The following is a 20,175-nucleotide window of genomic DNA, read 5'->3' on the forward strand; positions in this document are numbered from 1 at the left end:
GCAATCCCTTCTCCTCCATTCTCCTCTCGGGATCTTGGGCCCACACGCACATGCGCCTGGCATGAGTTTAAGCCACTGGGTCCAGGACGTGAACCGCGGTCTACTACGTGGAAGTCCAGTGACATAGCCATTATGTTAACTGCTGGTCCCCTGAGCAGAAATCTTTTAATCGGATATAATCACACTTAACTATTTTTATTTTTGTTGCCCGAGTTTTTGGAGTCAAATTCAAAAATGTATTGCCCACAGACATGTAATTAAGCTTTCTCCCAATGTTTTCTTATAATAATTTTATAGTTTCAGGTTTTACATTTAAGTCTTTAATCCATTTTAAGTTGATTTTTGTATATGGTGTGAGATAAAGGCTCACTTTTATTTTTCTGCATGTGGGTATTTAATTTTCCCAAGCACTTTACTGAAGAGACAGTTATTTTCCTATTATACATTCTTGACAAACTTTGTCGCAAACCGATTAACTGTAAATGTGTAGCCTCTTTTTAGTTCTTTTTTTGAGTTCTCACTATCGTCTTACACATTGATGTATCTAATTTCATGTTAGTACTATAACCTTGTGATATATTATATTCGAAGTCAGGAAGTGTAGTGTCTTCGGTTTTGTTCTTTTGGCTCAAGACTGCCTTGGCTATTTTTGCTTCATATAAGTTTTAGATTTTTTTTTTCTATTTTTATGAAGAATGACAGTAAAATGTTGTTAGAGAGTGTGAGAATCTGGTGATAGGTACCTAGAGTATGGATAACATAAACATATTAATTCTTCCAATACTTGAACATAGAATAGATTTCCATTCATTTGTATTTTTTTCAGTTTCTTTTATCAAAGTTTTGTAAGTTTCAGCATGTAGCTTTTCATATCCTTAGTTAAATTTATTTGTATCTTATTTCATATATTTGTTCATTTGTTGTGGATATTGGCAATGAGATTGTCTTTTTTTTTTTTTTTCTTTAAGACAGATTTTTTTTCTTGCTACAAGATGTGTGCGTTTACTGGAGAGACAGAAAGCGAGAAATCACTCTCCGGAGGGATGGCCATGCCTCAATAACTTCTCCATTATTTTCTCGGTATTTTGCCCAATGTGAGTTTTTAATTTTTTTTTCTTTTTTGGAGAGGTTTTTGCTATAGGGCGCGTGCGTTTGCCAGACAGACATAGAGAGACAAAGAGACAGAAAGTGAGAAATCACCCCCTAGGGAGGATGGCCATATCACAATCCCGTCTTCTCCATTCTCCTCTCGGGATCTTGGGCACACACGCACACGCGCCCGGCGTGAGTTTAAGCCACAGGGTCCGGGACGTGAACCACAGTTGACTACATGGGAGTCCAGCGACATAGCCATTACGCTAACTGCTGGTTCCCCAATGTGAGTTTTAAGCTGTGGGTCTGGGACTCAAGCCATAGCTGACTGCATGGGAGTCCAGCATGGTAACCATGACACCATCTGCTGGTACCAAGATAGTCTTCTTGATATCTTTTTCAAATGGCTGTTAATGTTTATAATTATTATTAATTTTTGTATGTAGATTTCGTATCCTGCAACTATATTCTATTCATTTATTACTTCTTACAGGTCTTCCTGGTGGAATCTTTAGGTTTCCCTATGTATAAGGTCACATCATCAGCAAACGAGATAGCTTTTCTTTCTTTTTTCTAACTGCTGTGTTAAGAGCTACCAGTACTATACTGAATAGAATTGAGAATCATGGTCATCCTTATCGTGTTTCTTTTTAGAGAAGACACTTTCTACTTGATCTTTTCAGTGCATGTTAACTGTCGCTATGTGATATATGGCTTTATTTTGTTAAGAGATGTCCCTTCTCTACCTAATTCATTAAAAGTTATTATTATGAAAAGATATTAAATGATGTCAAATGCTTTATCTTCATCTAATGGGACAATCATATGGTTTTGTCCTCCATTTTGTTAATGTAGTATGTCATATTTATAGATTTACAAATGTTAAAAATATCCTTGTATCTCTAAGATAAATACCACTTAATAATAGTTTTTTGTTTGTTTGTTTGTTTCTGTTTTTGTTTCTTTGCCATAGGGTGCTTGTGCTCACCAGAGACAGTGGAGGGAGGCACTGAGAAATTGCCTTCCAAAATTGATAGCCACACCACAATCACTTCTGTTCTCAGAATCCTGGGCATGCACCCCCCACACACACACACGTGGCTGGTGTGATTTTTCAAGTTGATGGGTCTAGGACTTGAACCATGGTTGACCATGTGGAAATCCAGTACCCTACCCACCATACCATCTGCTGGCCCCAAGTGGTTATTTCAATATGCTACTGAATTCAGTTTCCCAGGATTCTTGCTGAAGAGTTTTTGCATCTGCATTCATCACTGGTACTGGTAAGGTTTTTGTTTTGTTTTGTTTTTCTGTAATGTTTTTGTCTGGCTTTGGTATAAGGCTATAAATCCTAGACTTCTACCTTGTCAATCTGTGATAATGCCATATCCTAGGTCACAAGAAAATGTCAATTACGTTTTAAAAAATGAAATAATAAGAGTATAAAAAATCATATAAAATCTGCCCACACTCTAATCAGACAGAAATCAATCTAGAAAATTCTTAGAAACTAACCTTCACATTTCTAAACACACACACACACACACACATCTATCAAGGACTCCTGGTTTCTAGCCAGGCAGTGTAAGAACACGGAGGTCTCCAATCTAACAAGTAAAAAGCTAAGCAATCTAATAAATCAGCTCTTCTCAGATATACCAGAGCTGCGAGTTCAAAGGGCAAGTCATTGCTCCCAAAAGTGGAAAGAGTTGAATGCAGAGAGCATGGCTTATTGGAGCAGAAATCCCAGGGCAAAAACTTCCACAAGAACCTGTGCTGAGGTTAGGGAATATAAACTAAAAATGATGGAGTACGGGGGGTTTCATGTGAACGAGTTTTTATCTTCAGGGCTCCCACGCTTTTGTGAGTTTTACCCCTAGAAATTTGGTCGGGTTCTCACAGTGTGTATTGGGGTGAAAATAAAACCCCTGTGTGGAAAAGAACAATAAAACATGGTGAAAAAACACCAGAGCACTCTGTTTTCTCAACGAAGTCTACTTTCAGCAGAAACTCGTGAAGCAGAGGTTAACCTGTTGGGATTTTACCCCAGCTTATATTACCTGGGGGAATACCTAACCTCGGGCCCCTCCAGCCACCCTGTCCCACCAAAGGGGGATGAGGAATTGAAGAGCACAAGCGAAGTCACAGTCCAGAGGCAGGATGATTAAAGGGGTACACCATAAAGTGTTTCCGCTTCCCCAACCTTTCCATCAGTTTACTAAAGACCATTTACGTCAGCTTCCTTTACCCGGTATACTACATCCAGTTATCAGGAAAAAAATAATCAATAGGCAGGACAAGTAGAAGAACCAGATGAAGACATGAAATGGATGTGAGAATCATCAGACCAGAATTTAAAACTGTTATTAACACTCCAAGAGCTCTAATGGATAAAGTAGACAGAGTGCAGAAACAGATGGGTAATGGAGCAGAAATGTTTGAAATCTTAAAAAAGAACCAAAATAAACACTAGGGAAAGAGAGAGAGAGAGAAGAGAGAGAGAGAAAGAAATGAAACAAAAATGAATAATGCCTTTGATGGGCTGATTGGTACAGTGGATGCAACTCAGGAAAGAATCTCTGAGTTTTAAAGTATCTGAACAGAAACCACCAAAATTAAAAGCAAAGAGAGGAAAGAAAAATAATATATTATCAAAAAATAATGGAATAATTATGAAAAGCATATACATGTGATGAGATACCACAAAGTAAAGAAAAAAGGAAATATTTGAAACAATAGCTAAGACTTTCCTTAAATTAATGTCAGACACCAAAACACAGATTCTAGAAACGCACAAAACACCTAGCAGGATAAATACCGGTTAAAAGAAAAACTACATGTAGGCGTACATTTTCAAATTATGTGAACTATTTAAAGTCAAAGATAGAAAAAGAACTCCTGAAAGAAACAAAACAAAACAAAATCTTACCTATAAAAAACAAAGATAAGAATTACATCCATATTCTCATAAACCATGTTAGCAAGAATAGAATGTAGTAAAATATTTAAAATATTGTGTGAAAAAAAAGACCTAAAATTATAAATCCTGAGAAAACTGTTGTTCAAAAAAAAAAAGACTTTCAGGGACCAGCAGTTAGTGTAATGACTATTTCGTTGAACTCCCACATAGTCGACCATGGTTCAAGTCCCAGACCCGATGGCTTAAACTCATGTAGGGTGCATGTGTGAGCATGCCCAAGATCCTGAGAGGAGAATGGAGGAGAAGGGATTGCAATGTGGCCATCCCCCCGGGGGGTGAGTTCTCGCTTTCTGTCTCTCTGTCTCTCTCTGTCTGCCGAGTGCACGCGCCCTATAGCGAAAACCTCTCCAAAAAAAGAAAAAAAAAAGACTTCCTTAGACAGACAAAGATTTGTTTGTTGCTAGTAAACCTGATAAGCAAGAAATGTTGAAAGAAATCATTTGGAGAGAAGGAAAATTATAAAGATCAGAAACTTAGATTTACATAAAGAAATGAAGAACATTAAAAAAAGATTAAGTGAAGGCAATTTTTCTAAAAACCTATCTTTCTTATATTAAATTTATCTAATGGGTAAGTTTATTCAAAATAATAACACTGAATTGAATGACCAAAAAGAGTGACAGTGATACAAGGATGAAATGAAGGAATGGTGATTTCGTTATTATAGGGAATACATACTGCCTGTGAATCAGTACAATGTTATTTCAAATCTGACTTGGATCGGTTATTTAATCTAATTAAATGTCTGTTATAAACTCTAGAACGACCTATTAAATCAAGAAAAATTGTTTCGTTGAACTCCCACATAGTCGACCATGGTTCAAGTCCCAGACCCGATGGCTTAAACTCATGTAGGGTGCATGTGTGAGCATGCCCAAGATCCTGAGAGGAGAATGGAGGAGAAGGGATTGCAATGTGGCCATCCCCCCGGGGGGTGAGTTCTCGCTTTCTGTCTCTCTGTCTCTCTCTGTCTGCCGAGTGCACGCGCCCTATAGCGAAAACCTCTCCAAAAAAAGAAAAAAAAAAGACTTCCTTAGACAGACAAAGATTTGTTTGTTGCTAGTAAACCTGATAAGCAAGAAATGTTGAAAGAAATCATTTGGAGAGAAGGAAAATTATAAAGATCAGAAACTTAGATTTACATAAAGAAATGAAGAACATTAAAAAAAGATTAAGTGAAGGCAATTTTTCTAAAAACCTATCTTTCTTATATTAAATTTATCTAATGGGTAAGTTTATTCAAAATAATAACACTGAATTGAATGACCAAAAAGAGTGACAGTGATACAAGGATGAAATGAAGGAATGGTGATTTCGTTATTATAGGGAATACATACTGCCTGTGAATCAGTACAATGTTATTTCAAATCTGACTTGGATCGGTTATTTAATCTAATTAAATGTCTGTTATAAACTCTAGAACGACCTATTAAATCAAGAAAAATTGACACAGTATAACCATGATGCTAAGACAAGAAACAGAATCACATAAAGTACTCAATTAAAACCACAGAAAAACCAAAGAAGTGGAAGACAAAAATAAGAATAAAGAACAAGGGCAACAAATTGAAAAGAATAAGAAACTTAGTAGATATTCATCCAACTGTAACAGTTAATTATTTTGAATGTCAATGGTACAAATGCACCAATGAAAGATGGAGATTATGGGACTGGATCAAGAAATGAGACCTAATTTTACGTTGTCTGCATGACAACTACTTTAAATACAGTAACATGTATAGATTAAAGGTAAATGGATAAATAATAACTTATATCATAATAATACTAATCAAAAAGTAGTACAGTTTTATTAATTCTAGTCAGAGCAGACTTCATTGAGGAATGCTGGAAGGGATAAAGATGGAGGCCAGCAGATGGTATAGTGGTTATGTTGCTGGACTCTCACATGGCCAACCATGGTTCGAGTCCTGAACCCAATGACTTAAACTCACGCCGGGCGTGTGTGCATGCATGCCCAAGATCCCAGAAGAATGAATTGTGGCATGACCATCCCCCCTGGAGGGTGAGTTCTCAGTTCCTATCTTACTGTCTCCATCTTCCTCTAGTAAGCACACATGCTCTAAGGCAAAAAAAATAAAAATAAAAAAGACCTCTATAAAACTGACATAATGATAAATTGGGCTGTTATCCAAGAAGACAAAATAATTCTTAACTTGTATACGTCTAATAAATAAAGGGCATCAAAATATGTAAGGAAAAGTGACAGAACTGCAGGGGGAAATAGATGAATCCACTATTGTAGTTTGTCCAACATTTGCAAAGCAGCTAATGTACTCCATCATGCCAACAGACTAAAGAAGATCATAGGATGATATTAACAGGTGCAGAAAAAGTATCTAACACCTGTTCATGATAAAAAGGTTTTCAGCAAACTAAAAGCAGAAGAATAGGGAATATCTTTATCTTCAAATTAATAAAACAAACTGCCATAAATCTACAACTAGGGTTATAATTAACATTGGGGAATTCAAAGTTAAGATCAGAAACAAGGTAAGGATACTCCCTTTCACAGGGTAGTTTTAACTGGTATGTATTTAACTAAATATGTACAATGTGTGTATGAGGGATACTGTAAACTTATGATGAAAGAAATAAAAGAACTAAATAGATAGTCCATGTTCATGAATAGGAAGACTCAATATTGTTAAGGTATCAGTTCTTCCCAACTTCAGTTACAGATTTAACAAACTCCCAAGCAAATGCTTAGCAATAATTTGATAGATAATGACAAACTGATTCAAAAGTTTGTATGGAGAGGCAAAAGACCAGAATAGTCAACACGATACTGATGGGCAAGAACAAAGCTGGGAGATTGACACTTGGCTGATTTCAAGTTTACAGTAATCAAGACAGTGTGATAGAAGGAAGAGAATGGATAAAGAGAGCCCAGAAATAGACCCATACAAATATAGTAAACTGATACTTGACTTAGGACAAAACCAATGCAATGGAGAAAAGTCTTTTTCAACAAATGGTATTGGAGGAATGGACATCTACGTGCAAAAAATAAATAAATCTAGACACAGGTCTTACCCTTCATGAACGTTAATTCAAAATAGATCACAGTCCAAAGTTTGAAATGCAATATTATAAAATTCCAATAAGATAATGGAGGGGAAAATGAAGACAGCTTCATATTGAAACTGAGCAAGAACCCCCTATGTATTTTGTAGGGTTCCTGAAATATAAAGTCCATTTGCATTGTAATGGCCCAGAGTAAGGAGTAAGTTTTCAGACTTTGGTTATGATAATGACCAACATGGACTATGAGTAAAGGCCATTTGACCTCTAAAACACTCACTTAAAGGAAAGAAGGTTTTCATTTCAATATGTAAGATGTTTTGTAGACTGGAAACTGCTGGTTGTGAGCTCAGAGACTCCAGGCTGAATGGTTCCAGACACCTGAAGAGGAATTTGATTATCTAAGGCCTCACCAATCAAGAATGTCCATGAGATGATCACGTCCTCTTGAACCAATCACTGAACTGATCATGTGCCTGGGACCTCTGCCCCTAATTTTGCCCTTAAAAACGCATGTGGGGAACATCTCAGGGAGACCAGGTCTTTTCAGTACGAGCTGCCCTCTCTCCTTGCTTTGCGCTTTGCAATAAAACTGTACTTTCCTTCATCACACCATGTGCCTATGGCTTAGTTTTATAGCGCTTGGGCGAACGAACCTGATTTGAGTTCAGTAACAATATTTGTTGGTAATTTTATATATAATACCAAAGGCACCATCCATTAAAGAAACAATCAATAAGGTGGAATTTATTAAAATTAGAAATTTTGGCTCTTAGATAGACATTGTCAACAGAATAAAAGATAAGCCACATACTGAGAGCAAATATTTGCAGAAGACATAGGAGAAAAAAAAAAAAAGTGTTAACCAAAATAAGTAGAAATGCTAAAACTTATCAGTAGGGGTGGACTTCAAAAAGTTTGTGGAAAATTCAATTAAAGTACAGGTTTCTTTTGGTGCAAAAGAATTTTAAATCCATGCATAGCTTTTTCATAATACACATTCTCCATGAACTTTATGAAGACCCCATATGGAAACTAAAACCCCAATTAAACAATAGCAGAGGTAATTTGATATTGCCAGTGTTATCCATGGGGGTATTATTTTCCTTTATTTTATAGAGGGAGAAGCTGACTTTAAAGAATTCAGTAACTCACCAAATGTCATAGTCTCTCAATGCTATTCTTTTTAAAATGATAGTAGCATGCACAGCAGAGAGAGAAAGACGTGCCCGTGTCTCCAGCTTCCCAGCATCTGGGCACACCCAGTGTGCTCAGCATGTTTCTAAGCTGAACCAGGGATCTCAAACAAGAATAAGTCGTATTCAGTGCTGGCAGGTTACTAAGAACTAGTAAAAACAAATAAGTATAAGTAATTGCATACATAACACATGCTACATTAAGTAGAATTCTACGTATGATATAGTTTGTAGTCATTTGGATTTATCCTGTGTTTCATGTGTAAGAGTTTGTTAGCTCATGTAAAAATGTTTAGAGTTAAGTGATCAACTGTAAGGGCAGCTAAAAGTTCATGGAGAATGAAAGTGAAGTCTGAGCTTATTTTGCTATACAAAATATTAAAGTCCACATGCAGCTTTTTCATACCGTATATTCTTTAGGAACTTTGTGAAGACCCCTTGTACCACATCGCTGTCAGTGACTGGTGGTCGTGTTCCTAATTAGCCAAGAAGAATATAGAACTGAGCCGTTCACCCCCTTCACCAGCATTTGAGTGTGTGCTGTGCTTCGGAAGATTGAGAAATTGACCAGGAGCTGAAGGTAAACTCTGCTTCATAACCTTAATGTACTGATCTTTTTTTGGTAGTAAGGCTAAGAGTCAATTTCAAGAGCTGTGTCAATGGCTGATACAAAATAAGTAACTGACCTGAGCAGCTGGAGAAGGGGGAAGAGCAGCTGCCCAGGACAGGAGACAGCAGCTGCCCGGGGGAAGAGCAGCTGCCCGGGGGAAGAGCAGCTGCCCGGGACAGGAGACAGCAGCGGTGCGGGGCAGGTCTCTTCACTGAGGTAACAGACTTGGGAATTACCAGGGAAGTTAAGTAAAGGGAGTGGCATCTGTCTAAACCAACAGGAGACAAATAGAAGGCAAGCCCATGGAAGATACCTATCCTTTAGAGAAATATCTCAGGAAGAGGCCAGAAGACGGAGGTCTGTCCACAGTTCCCACTTCAAGCAACCTACCGTCTAGGAAGAGGTAGTTCAGACAAGTCCAAAGACAAACATTAGACAAGAACGGGATATCCCCAGAGGGATGCAGACTAACAGCTAAGGAAAAGTTAAGAGAGAAGCACTGGCAGATATTTAAAGCCAGGAAGGCACCTTGTTGAAAGAATGAGTGTGTCTGATCTGTATAAGGAACAGCTGGAGCTCGGGACCACCCTGGGAGGGCTTTACACGCCCGGCTGAGGTCCTGTGCCCCAGAGTTTAATAGGTAAGGGGAGTAATAGGGTGATGGCCATGCGAATTCATGGCTGCACACGACATTGGGCTTTTCCACCCTTCCCATTAATTGTTCAGTCTGGTATCTGCCATTTATCCTTTCTTCTGGACTGGCGAAATACACTCACAATTTATTCTAACTCAAACATTGTAGTTGTGAATTTTGCAGTAAGGTAATAGTAAGGATTCAAATTTTAAATACTTTAAAAAATATCTATTCATAAAATAGAAGTGAACTTTCCAATGAGTTAAAAACAGCATGGTTACTACATCCCAGAATACAGAACATTTTGCATGGGGCAGAGCAGAAAATCATTCATTTGATTCATCTTCTTCAACTCATAATTACAGGGAGAATGGATAGATATAAAATGTATTTTGTAGGAATTTTATTCAGATTTAATTAGAGAATAAAATAAAGATAAAATAGAGTCAGAACTTTCAAGCTATTTTAAACTATTATTTAGAATGTAAGACCACCGAGTGACTGTTTTAGTTCCCAGAATGTTATTTTTGTGTGATGCAAATGGCAATTTATAAGGAGAAAAAGTAAGAAATGCAATTACTTCTGTGCAATTTAACTTGTTATGGCTTTCAGTGAAAATTTGCTATTCAAATCTTAAAGCTTGGTCCTGAGACATAGCTCAAGGTAAGCAGAAAGCATGTCTGGTCTCCCTGGTTCTTCCCCCTCGCTTTCACAAAGGCGTTGATGTGGTTGGGGTGTGTAGTGCCGTGTGCCTCTTGGGCTTACCTTTGCTTCAATCTGTTTGGTATCTGGATTCTGAAACAAAAATTTGATTTTGCTCTTCCCATCATCTGAAGAACCTTTGAGCTGAGAAAATTTATACCTCCAAAGTACAGCCTAAAGGGGAAACAAAAAACATAAGGGAGTCAGCAAAATTAATATCTGCATGTGTACCAAGAAATAGTTTAAATGGAAAAAATTAAACAGAGTTGGCACTATGACCCATTATTTAAAAATGTTTTTAGTTTAGACACATGCCAAAGAAAAAGCCCTCTGTATTTACTTCCTGGTATAGAAGGATTTAGAACAGAGAAAAGAAATCATAATAGACAATTCTACTTATCACCAGCTTCACAGTTTTGATATCTTCTTTTTATTATTTAAAAAAAAAAAACAGATATTTGTTACTTTCAGCTATTGAAAGTAGTGAATTAAAATGTATTTGGGAAAGATGATTGTGTATAGATATTTCAATTCCCCCAAAATCATTGATACTCCTGAAGCAATTATTGTAAAATATATACAAAAAGAAATTGCTGTCAGTCTCCTACCTTGTGTAAACATGAAATAAGACTATTTCTTTGTTTTTTATCAATAGAAATGATGAGCTGATTTTAAGTAGATAATTATGGCGCCTTCTCCTGAAGCTCAAACTAAGAACCTGTGACTTCCTTAAGATATCCTCTCAGCTTGAGTAAACAATTACGACAAACACTTACATGGTGCTCTTAGAAAACTGAACTAAAGTGAGTATTTCATAGAGCCATCCCCATCAGTCCGTAACCTTTGAGAGCAGGCTCTGCTGAAAAGATTCCACTAATGCAGCACTCCGTAACTGAAGTTATGAATATGTTTTTTGAAATAATAGAAAGAGATGCGAAGTTGAAGTTGGTAATAGCAGAATTGCCTGTTACAATTTCTATTCTTTCTATATCATACATTCTTTTTTTTTTGAAAGTAAATACAGAAGTCTTTTTCTTTGACATGTGCTTAAACTAAACACATAATGCCCAAAGTCAAATACCAAATATAAAAATCATTGAAATGGGAAATGATGTGTGTGTGTTCAAACACGGTCATCCGCCATATAGTTTTATTTTCAATTATCTTAACATGTGTGTCTCATTAAATATATGATATAAACAAATCCTCTTAAGTGTTTATGGTTTCAAATATTTTTAAAAGACTGTTTATGGTGGTTTCTAAGTAGATTCAGAAAGCATGCCTGATAGAGCTGAGGTTTTTCCAAGTGCAGTCATGTTTAAGCTATCGCCTCTGGGAAGAGTGGAGAAATAGATATAAAATATGCATCCCAGAGCTCTTTCAGAATAAAATGCAATAGGAAAAAATCTAAGTAAGATTAAGTACACATATGAACACATCCATATTGTATTATAAAGAGTAAGTTATAAACATACTATGAAAATGAGTTGATTTTGCCAGTGACCCTGAAGACCTAGCTTCTCAAAGGCCTTAGTTTCTGTAAGCAGATTCTGCAATGAGAAATTACTGTGCCCTTGCCCAGCAAAACAAAAATAAGCCCTGGTAAAATGCCTGTGTTCCTCCAAGATGATGTCACACTGGCACCAAGAAAATGAGACTATTAAAGGTTACAGAAGATGTATTCCAGGGCAAATGAACACGAGTATGTAAATACTCATCTCCAATCAATGGCTGCTTGGTATTCACATTAAATGCTCATCTCCAACCAATGGCTGCTTGGTATTCACATTAAATGCTCATCTCCAACCAATGGCTGCTTGGTATTCACATGTAAATGCTCATCCTCAACCAATGGCTGCTTGGTATTCACATGTAAATGCTCATCCCCAACCAATGGCTGCTTGGTATTCACATGTAAATGTTCATCCCCAACCAATGGCTGCTTGGTATTCACATGTAAATGCTCATCCCCAACCAATGGCTGCTTGGCATTCACATTAAATGCTCATCTCCAACCAATGGCTGCACGATATTCACATGCATACATTTTTCTCGGGGTAACATTTTCATCTCAGATATCCCAGGTTTATAATTAGTAGAACTACCTGTGGTAGACATCTAGCAAGTGGTTTCAATGGTCAAAAGGAATGATGACATTTAAACTACAAGTTTGACCTTCAATTCAATATTTTTTTCCTTTGTCAGTATGTTACAAGAAAAAGAAAGCTACTTTGTATTTTAGAAAAATGTCTTACAAACTAGAATTTTTTGTGCTTAAATAATTGCATTAGTTATTACAACTAATAATCAATCAATGACAACACAATAAATACTCTTTTCATACGATTCATCAAAGGAGTACTAGTGACATTAGAACTAAGAAGAAAATTCTACAGAAATATAAAGACCATATAAAATAATAGAATTTGTGTCATAGGATAGAAACAATGTCATTATTTAATTCACTTTACTTGAATACACTGATCTGAAAGAAGAACATGATAAGCAAGAACCCCACATCCCGGCTGACTTTATATCTGCTCTTAAATACTAATTTCCATACACCAGTATATTTTAAAAAGTACACACACACACACAAACACTTCTAGCTGTGTAGACTATATTTTTTAGGCATACTTAGCTTGACAAATGTGAAGGCATATGTGTGGCATGTTCAAGGAAAGGTTTAAGAAAAATGGTTCCAATTAGTGCCTCCCTTCAGGAAGCCTTGACATAGTACTATAGCATAACTCTTTTCTGGTCAAAGCCAATGCTTTCTGCTCTCCCTTTTTCAGGAGACAGTTTTCCAATTTATATAAGCCTACAGCGTATTATAATACTTTCGCAGATTTGTAGCTGCAAGAATACCTGAGGGGGTGCTACCCTGGAGCAAATTTTTTTAGTGAAACTTATTTCTTACTAGATCAAGGTTCCCTCCAGAAGTCTTTAAGGTGATTGGACTGAAATCCATCTTCCGACAGTGTCCAAGCAAATTCAGATAGCATATAAAAAGTGTAAGAGCAAAAGCACCCATTAAAAAGTATCTGTGCACTTATTGTTTGAATATATACTGACAAGGAAACCAACTGACAAGACTAAAGATTATTTTGCAGAGAAAAGAATTTCATTTATTTAATTTTAGGTTGACAGATCAATTGAGACAGTAATTAGAATTCCTATGCACCCTACCTTCGGTCTGCCCTGCTGTGAGCATCACTCATTAGGATGGTGCATTGTCTAGTCCTGAGGGGTCCACATTGGCATATTATTACCTGGAGTCCGTTCAGGTTGACTTCCTAAGTTTTAACCTAACACCTTTTTTGGTCACAGGATCACATTACTTTAATTCATTCTGTCTTTTTTAAAAAAAATTTATTTATTCATTCATCTATTTCAGTTTGACCAGACACACACACACACACACACACACACACACACACACACACACACACACATGCACAGAGAGTGAGAGAGTGAGAAAGCAAGCCACCAGGTGTCCAGGACTCGAATCCTCATCGGCCAAGTGGGAGTACCCAGTGCCCTAACCACTGTGCCACCTGCTGGCCCCCCATTTGTTCTGTCTTTTCAAGCTCTACTTGCCACAGCAGTTTTTCAGATGTTGTCAGTTTGTCCTTCACAATTCTGGGGAAGACCAGTCACATACTGTAGCATGGGTCTGCTGAAATTTGCTCAATGTTCTCTAACGACTGGATGGCCAAGATTTTACCAGAATAAAATAGCATCTCATAGTTTCACTCATCATCCCAATGGCTAGTTCTCAGAGATTTCCACTTACAGCATGTTATTTAAGAGAGGTGTTTATTCTGTGATTATTAGTCTGAGTCAGATGGTCTTGATACAGTTCAATAGTTATCTTAAACCTAAAGCCATGCAAAGAAAAGCCTGATTTTTAAGTCGCAAACTCCTTATTTTTATTACTTCATATTAAAATATTTGTACAAGACAATACAAAGTAAAATGTATCATGCATATTTCATGGTTTTAGATAGTATATATTTCATTTTGCTAATTTCAAAATCTTAACATTAACAATATAAAAATGGTCATTTACATTTTCTTTTAGTGTGGTAAAAAAATATACATAATCTCACATCTAACACTATGATAATTTTTGTTTTATGTTGTCTAATTCAAGAGCATTCAGTACAAGGGAAGGTCTTCAAAAATTCGTGGGAAATGTGCATTTTGAAAAAACTATCTATGAGTTTTTTTAAGAAAAACACGGCACCCAATCAACTTGTACTTTCATTCCATTTCTCCACAGACATTTTGAGCTCTTGTATGTTCACATGTTGACACTCATCAACAGAATCCAGTCACAGGATTTGTCATCGTCCTGCACCCACGTGTCATGATGTCACCATGTCCCCCTTTCCACAGCCAGCATGATCTTCCAGTCTACTTTCAGTCGTTACGAAGTTTGCCAGTTTTAGGAATTTCATATAAGTGGGGTCATTCAACATAGTCAGCATGTCTTTTTGTATCTGGCTTGGTTTTCGTTGTTGTTTTTGCATAATGTTTCAAGTCCCATCGCCTGTAGCTTGTATCAGAGCGTCATTTCCTGTAAGGCTTGGTAATATTCCATTGTGTGACTGTGCCAATTTTGTTGAGCCATTCATTACTGACGGACATCTGAGTTGATCTCACTGTTGTCACTTGTGAGTAAACTCCATGGGGCCGGCTCTGTTGACCTAGTGGTTAAAGAAGCTGGATCCAGTGTGGCTAACCCTGCAGTTTGAATTCTGATCCCAAAGGCCTGAAAAATTCCAACGTGTGTCCATGCCTAAAATTTCAACAGAGTGGAAAGTTGCAAAGTGACTGTGCCATGGCCACACTCCATTGAGGGCTGCTTTATCTCTCTCTCTCTCTATCTCTGTCTGTCTCTCTCTGGCGAGAACGCATGCCCTCATTTTTTTAAAAAAATGAAAATACTCCTATGAACAATGGTATACATTATTTGAATCCCTGCTTTCAGTTCTTTGGGGTTCACAGCTAGAAGAGGAATGGTTAGATGTTATGGAAATCCATATTGAACATTTTGAGGAACCACTACTTGTTTTCCAAAGTGGCTACTCTATTTTATATTCCCTCCAGCAATGTAGAGGAAAGGGTTTCAAGTCTTCCACATCCTTATTAATGTTTGTCTTTTTCTTTTCCTTTTTTTATTTTAAAGTTTTTATTTTTTTTTCTGGTAATGAATCTCATTTTGGTTTTGATCTGCACTTCTCTAATGACTACTGATATTAATCATGTTTTCATGCGCTCAATGGCCATGTGCATCTTCTTTGGAAAAATGCTCATTTTTGGCCATTTTAACTGCATTGTTTATTTTACTGTGTTGAGTTGTGGGATTTTTTTATTTTATTTTTCTTTTTGCTATAGGGCGCGTGCACTCACCAGACAGAGACAGAGAGACGGAAAGTGAGAAATCACCCCCCAGGGGGATGGCCACACCACAGTCCCTTCTCTTCCATTCTCCTTTCGGGATCTTGGGCACGCACACACATGTGCTTGGCATGAGTTTAAGCCACCGGGTCCGGGACTCGAACCATGGTCGACTCCATGGGAGTCCAGCAACATAGCCAGTACGCTAACTGTTTGTCCTAGAGTTGTGGGAATATTTTATAGATTCTGAATAGTAGTCCCTTAGCAGATACATGATTTATAAATGTATTCCTCTATTGCATGAGTGGCCTTCTTATTCTCCTGTACTGTCCCGCAGTGCACAGAAATTAACTTTCATGGAGTCTAATGTATCTGGTTTTTATTTTCCTCTTGTTGCCCATGTTTTGGTGTTAAAATGATGACATCACTGTCAAATCCTACATCATGAAGATTTTCCCTATGTTTTATCCCACAAGTTTTGTAGTTTTAGCTCTTACGTATGTATGTCTTTGACCTATCTTGAGTTCATCTTTGTATATTGTATAAGGTCAGGCCAATCACATTCTTTTACTTGTATATTCAGGCCCTCTGACTATTAGGTTGAGAACTCTGCCGCTCCCCTCATTGAGTGGCCTTGGCACTGTTGCGAAAATCACCTGTCCACTTATGTAAGGGCTGTTCTGAGCTCCCAGTCCCCTGGCCTGGGCATCTGCCTTTAGCCACTCAACACCGTTTTGATTACAGTAGTTCTGCAGCAAGTTTTAAGGTCAGAAGCGTGAGACCTCCAACTTTGTTATTTTCAGGATTGTTTGGCTATGTAGGGACTCTTGGGGTTTTCTATGAATTTTATAATAGAGTCTCTTACCTCTTCCAGAAACATCAGTGAGAGTTCAATAGGTATGTCACTGGAACTGTAGTGGGCTTTGGGTTGTACTGCCATCTGAACAATATCCAGTCTTTCAATCCAAGCACACAGGATGCCGTTTCACTTATGTGAGTGTTAAATTTTCCAGCGATGTTTTGCAGTCTTACGTGTGCGCGTCTTTTATCTACTTGGTTCAGTTTATTCCTATGTGTTTTATCCTTTTGCGATAGATACTATTACAAATGGGATTTTTTTCCTTAATTTCATTTTAGATTATGGAGAGTTATTGTGGGCTAATTTTTTATGCTATGATATTGCTGCAATTGCTATTACCTAAAACAGGGTTTGTACGTGCATGCATTGTGTGGTCTTTATGTTGTCAACAAATAAAATCGTGTCACCTGGGAATAGGGAAATTTTACTCCTTATTTTCCATTTTGGTTGCCTTTGTGTCTTTTTCCTTGACTATTTTTCCTGGTTAGAATATTTAACACGGGGAGCAGTTAGTGTAATGGCTATGTCGCTGGACTCCCACGTAGTCGAACGTGGTTAGCATCCCGGACCCGGTGGCTTAAAACTCACACCGGGCGCGTGTGTGTGCATCCCCAAGATCCCGAGAGGAGAATGCAGGAGAAGGGATTGCGGCGTGACCATCCCCCCTGGGGGGTGATTTATCGCTTTCTGTCTCTATGTCTCTTTGTCTGTCTGGTGAACGCACATGCCCTATAGTGAAAATCTCTCCACGCCACACCCTAAAGTGAAAACTCCCCAAAAAAAAAAAAAAAAAAAAAAGAATATTTAACACAAGGGTAAACAGAAGTGGTAAAACACTCAGCCTTGTCTTACTCTCTTCTTGGGGAAAACTGTCAGTCTTTCACCGTATGAAAGTATGGTATTAGCTATGTTTTTTTTTTTCATTTACAACCCTTATTATATAAAACAATGTCCTTCCATTCCTACTTTACCTCTTGGTGTTGCACTTACTGCCAGTTCTGAGCCATGGTAAGGACGTGTGTTCTGCATCACGCTGCCCTGCGAATCCTCTGTGCCCACCACCGCCCTTTTCTAACCCACAGCCGACGATCACCACTGATCGTTCATCATCTCCACAGTTTCATCGTCCCCAGGATCTCAAATAGCCAGAAGCATGCAGTGAGTAGCGTTTTCAGATTGGCTTCTTTCATGTACTAATACGCATTTGTGTTTCTTCCATGTCTTTTCATGTAGTACTAATTTCTGTTTATTGTTGAATAATATTCCATTTTCTCAATGTACTACATGTATTTATCTGTTCACTTAGTGAAGGACAGGTTGGTTGCTTCCAAGTTTTAACCATTATGAATGAAACTGTTCTCAATATCCATGCATATTGTTTTAAGGACATAGGTATTCAAATTCCTTGAATAAAAACCGAGGATTGGGACAGTTAGATTGTATAAGAGAGTGTTTAGCTATGTAAGAAGCTGCTGATTGTCTTTCTTTCTTTTTTTTTGGAGAGGTTTTTGCTATAGGGCACGTTCGCTCACCAGACAGGCAGAGAGAGACAGAGAGACAGAAAGCAGGAAATCACCCCCCAGAGGGGATGGCCACTCGGCAATCCCTTCTCCTCCATTCTCCTCTCGGGATCTTGGGCACGCACGCACACGCGCCTAGCATGAGTTTAAGCCACCGGGTCCGGGATTTGAACCGCGGATGACTACGTGGGAGTCCAGTGACATAGCCGTTATGCTAACTGCTGGTCCCCTGATTGTCTTTCAATGTGCTGATAACATTTTGTCTTCCCACCTAAGGACGAGAATTCCTACTGCTCTAGATCCGTGCCAACATCTGGGGTTGTCAGTGTTCTGGGTATGTGGACTATCCTAATAGGGCGCGTGCGCTCGCCAGAGACAGACAGAGAGACAGAAAGCGAGAAATCACCCCCCAGAGGGGATGGTCATGCCGCAATCCCTTCTCCTCCATTCTCCTCTCGGGATCTTGGGCACGCACGCACACGCGCCCGCATGAGTTTAAGCCACCGGGTTTGGGACTTGAAACGCATTCGACCACATGGGAGTCCAGCGACATAGCTACCATGCCAACTGCTGGTCCCAGTAGTATCTCATTTTAATTGCATTTATCCAATAATACGGTGTGGAGCATCTTTTCATATGCTTTTCAACTGTATATCTTCATTAGTGTGGTATCTGTTAAGGCCTTCAGCTCTTTTTTTTTTTTTTGGTTTGTATTTTTTTTTTAATTTTTGAATTACAATTCTTAGTATATTTTGCATGACAGTCCTTTATCCAATATATTCTTCACAAATATTTTCTCCTAGTCTGTGGCTAGTCTTATTTTCTTCCCACACTATGGTGTATCAATTGTTTCTTACAGGGATTGTATCTTCGGTGTTGTATCTGAAAATGTCTGCACCAGGCCAGCCACGGCATGGTGGTTAATGTGTCTGTATCCCACACAGCTGACCTTATGGAGTAAGTCCTGTGCCTAGTGGCTTGGAAAACACACTGGGCACGTGTGTGTGTGTGGATGCCCAAAGTCCTGAAGAATTGAGGGGAAGGGATTGAGGCACGGCCATCCCCACTGAGAAGTGATTTTTAACTTTCTCTCTCTCTTTTTTCCTCTCTCTGTCTCTCTCCACCCTGAGTACAAGTGCCCTATAGCAAAAACAAAAACAAGTCAGCAACAAACTTAAGGTCATGGTTTCTCCTGTTTTATCTTTTAGAGGTTTCATAGTTTTTCACTTTACATTTAGTTTGTGATCCATTGTGAGTTGTCTTAGGAAGAACTGTGAGGTCTGTGAGACATTTAGTCTTGCCTATGGCTGATCAATTATACCAGCAACATGTATTGAAAACACTACTTTTTTCTCTATAGCATTGCCTTTGGCCCTTTGTCAGACTATATTTATGTGTGTCTATTTCGATATTTCTATTCTTTTCCAAAATCCATTTGTCTTTTTTTTTCTTCGCTAACACCCTCCTATCTTGATTACTGTAGCTTCACAAGAAGCCTCGATGCCAGCTTCTCTCGGTGCTGCAACTTCCTTCTTCAATATTGGGTTGACTATTCTGGGCCTTTTGATCAGCACAGAAATGCAGAAGCAGGTTTTCATTGGGCACAAGTAACTGGCTGGGACTTTGGGATTAACGGTGTGTTCCCAGGTCTCTGATCCACTATTGACCTATGGCTTGTTTATTACACCACTGATGTGGGTTACCGAGGTTTCCAACTATTACCGTTACGCTCTCTCCCTCCGTCTCTGTCAATGCTTGCTTCATTATTTTGTGAGGCTGATATTTGGTGCACGTATGTTGTTTTATCATTGTTGTCTCACATTGTAGACTTTGTGTTCCACTTTATAACATTGTATCGTATTGTAGAATTAACCCTTTTGTGGAGATACCATGTCCTCTTTGGTAGCAGTGACTTAGTCTGTTTTCTTATATTAGTTCAGGTTCCACCTCTCTTTGGCTACTACTTGCATGGAATATTTTTTCTCTTTTCTCTTCAAATTGTGTATTCAGAACTATTGTTAGTTTCTTCTGGAAAACAAGTAGTTGAATCACGTTTTACTTTGTTTTTATATTTCCTTTTGCTTTTTTATCCAATATGTGGGCTAAAAGAAATAGAGAGTTATCGCGTGGTGGT

The 20,175-nt window shown here is 38.1% G+C and overlaps 1 protein-coding gene across 1 annotated transcript in view; it reads right to left on the reverse strand.

The window, feature by feature from the left end:
• The window catches only part of SNTG1 (syntrophin gamma 1), a 411,039-nt gene that overhangs the window by 28,016 nt on the left and 362,848 nt on the right, over positions 1–20,175 (reverse strand). The window contains exon 16 of the mRNA XM_006140355.1: positions 10,320–10,430. Within this exon, the coding sequence (XP_006140417.1) occupies positions 10,320–10,430 (111 nt within the window). The remainder of the gene's footprint in view (positions 1–10,319; positions 10,431–20,175) is intronic.

The sequence above is a fragment of the Tupaia chinensis genome, unplaced genomic scaffold (genome assembly GCF_000334495.1).
Source record: "Tupaia chinensis unplaced genomic scaffold, TupChi_1.0 Scaffold000031_1, whole genome shotgun sequence".
Classification (NCBI taxonomy): Eukaryota; Metazoa; Chordata; class Mammalia; order Scandentia; family Tupaiidae; genus Tupaia; species Tupaia belangeri.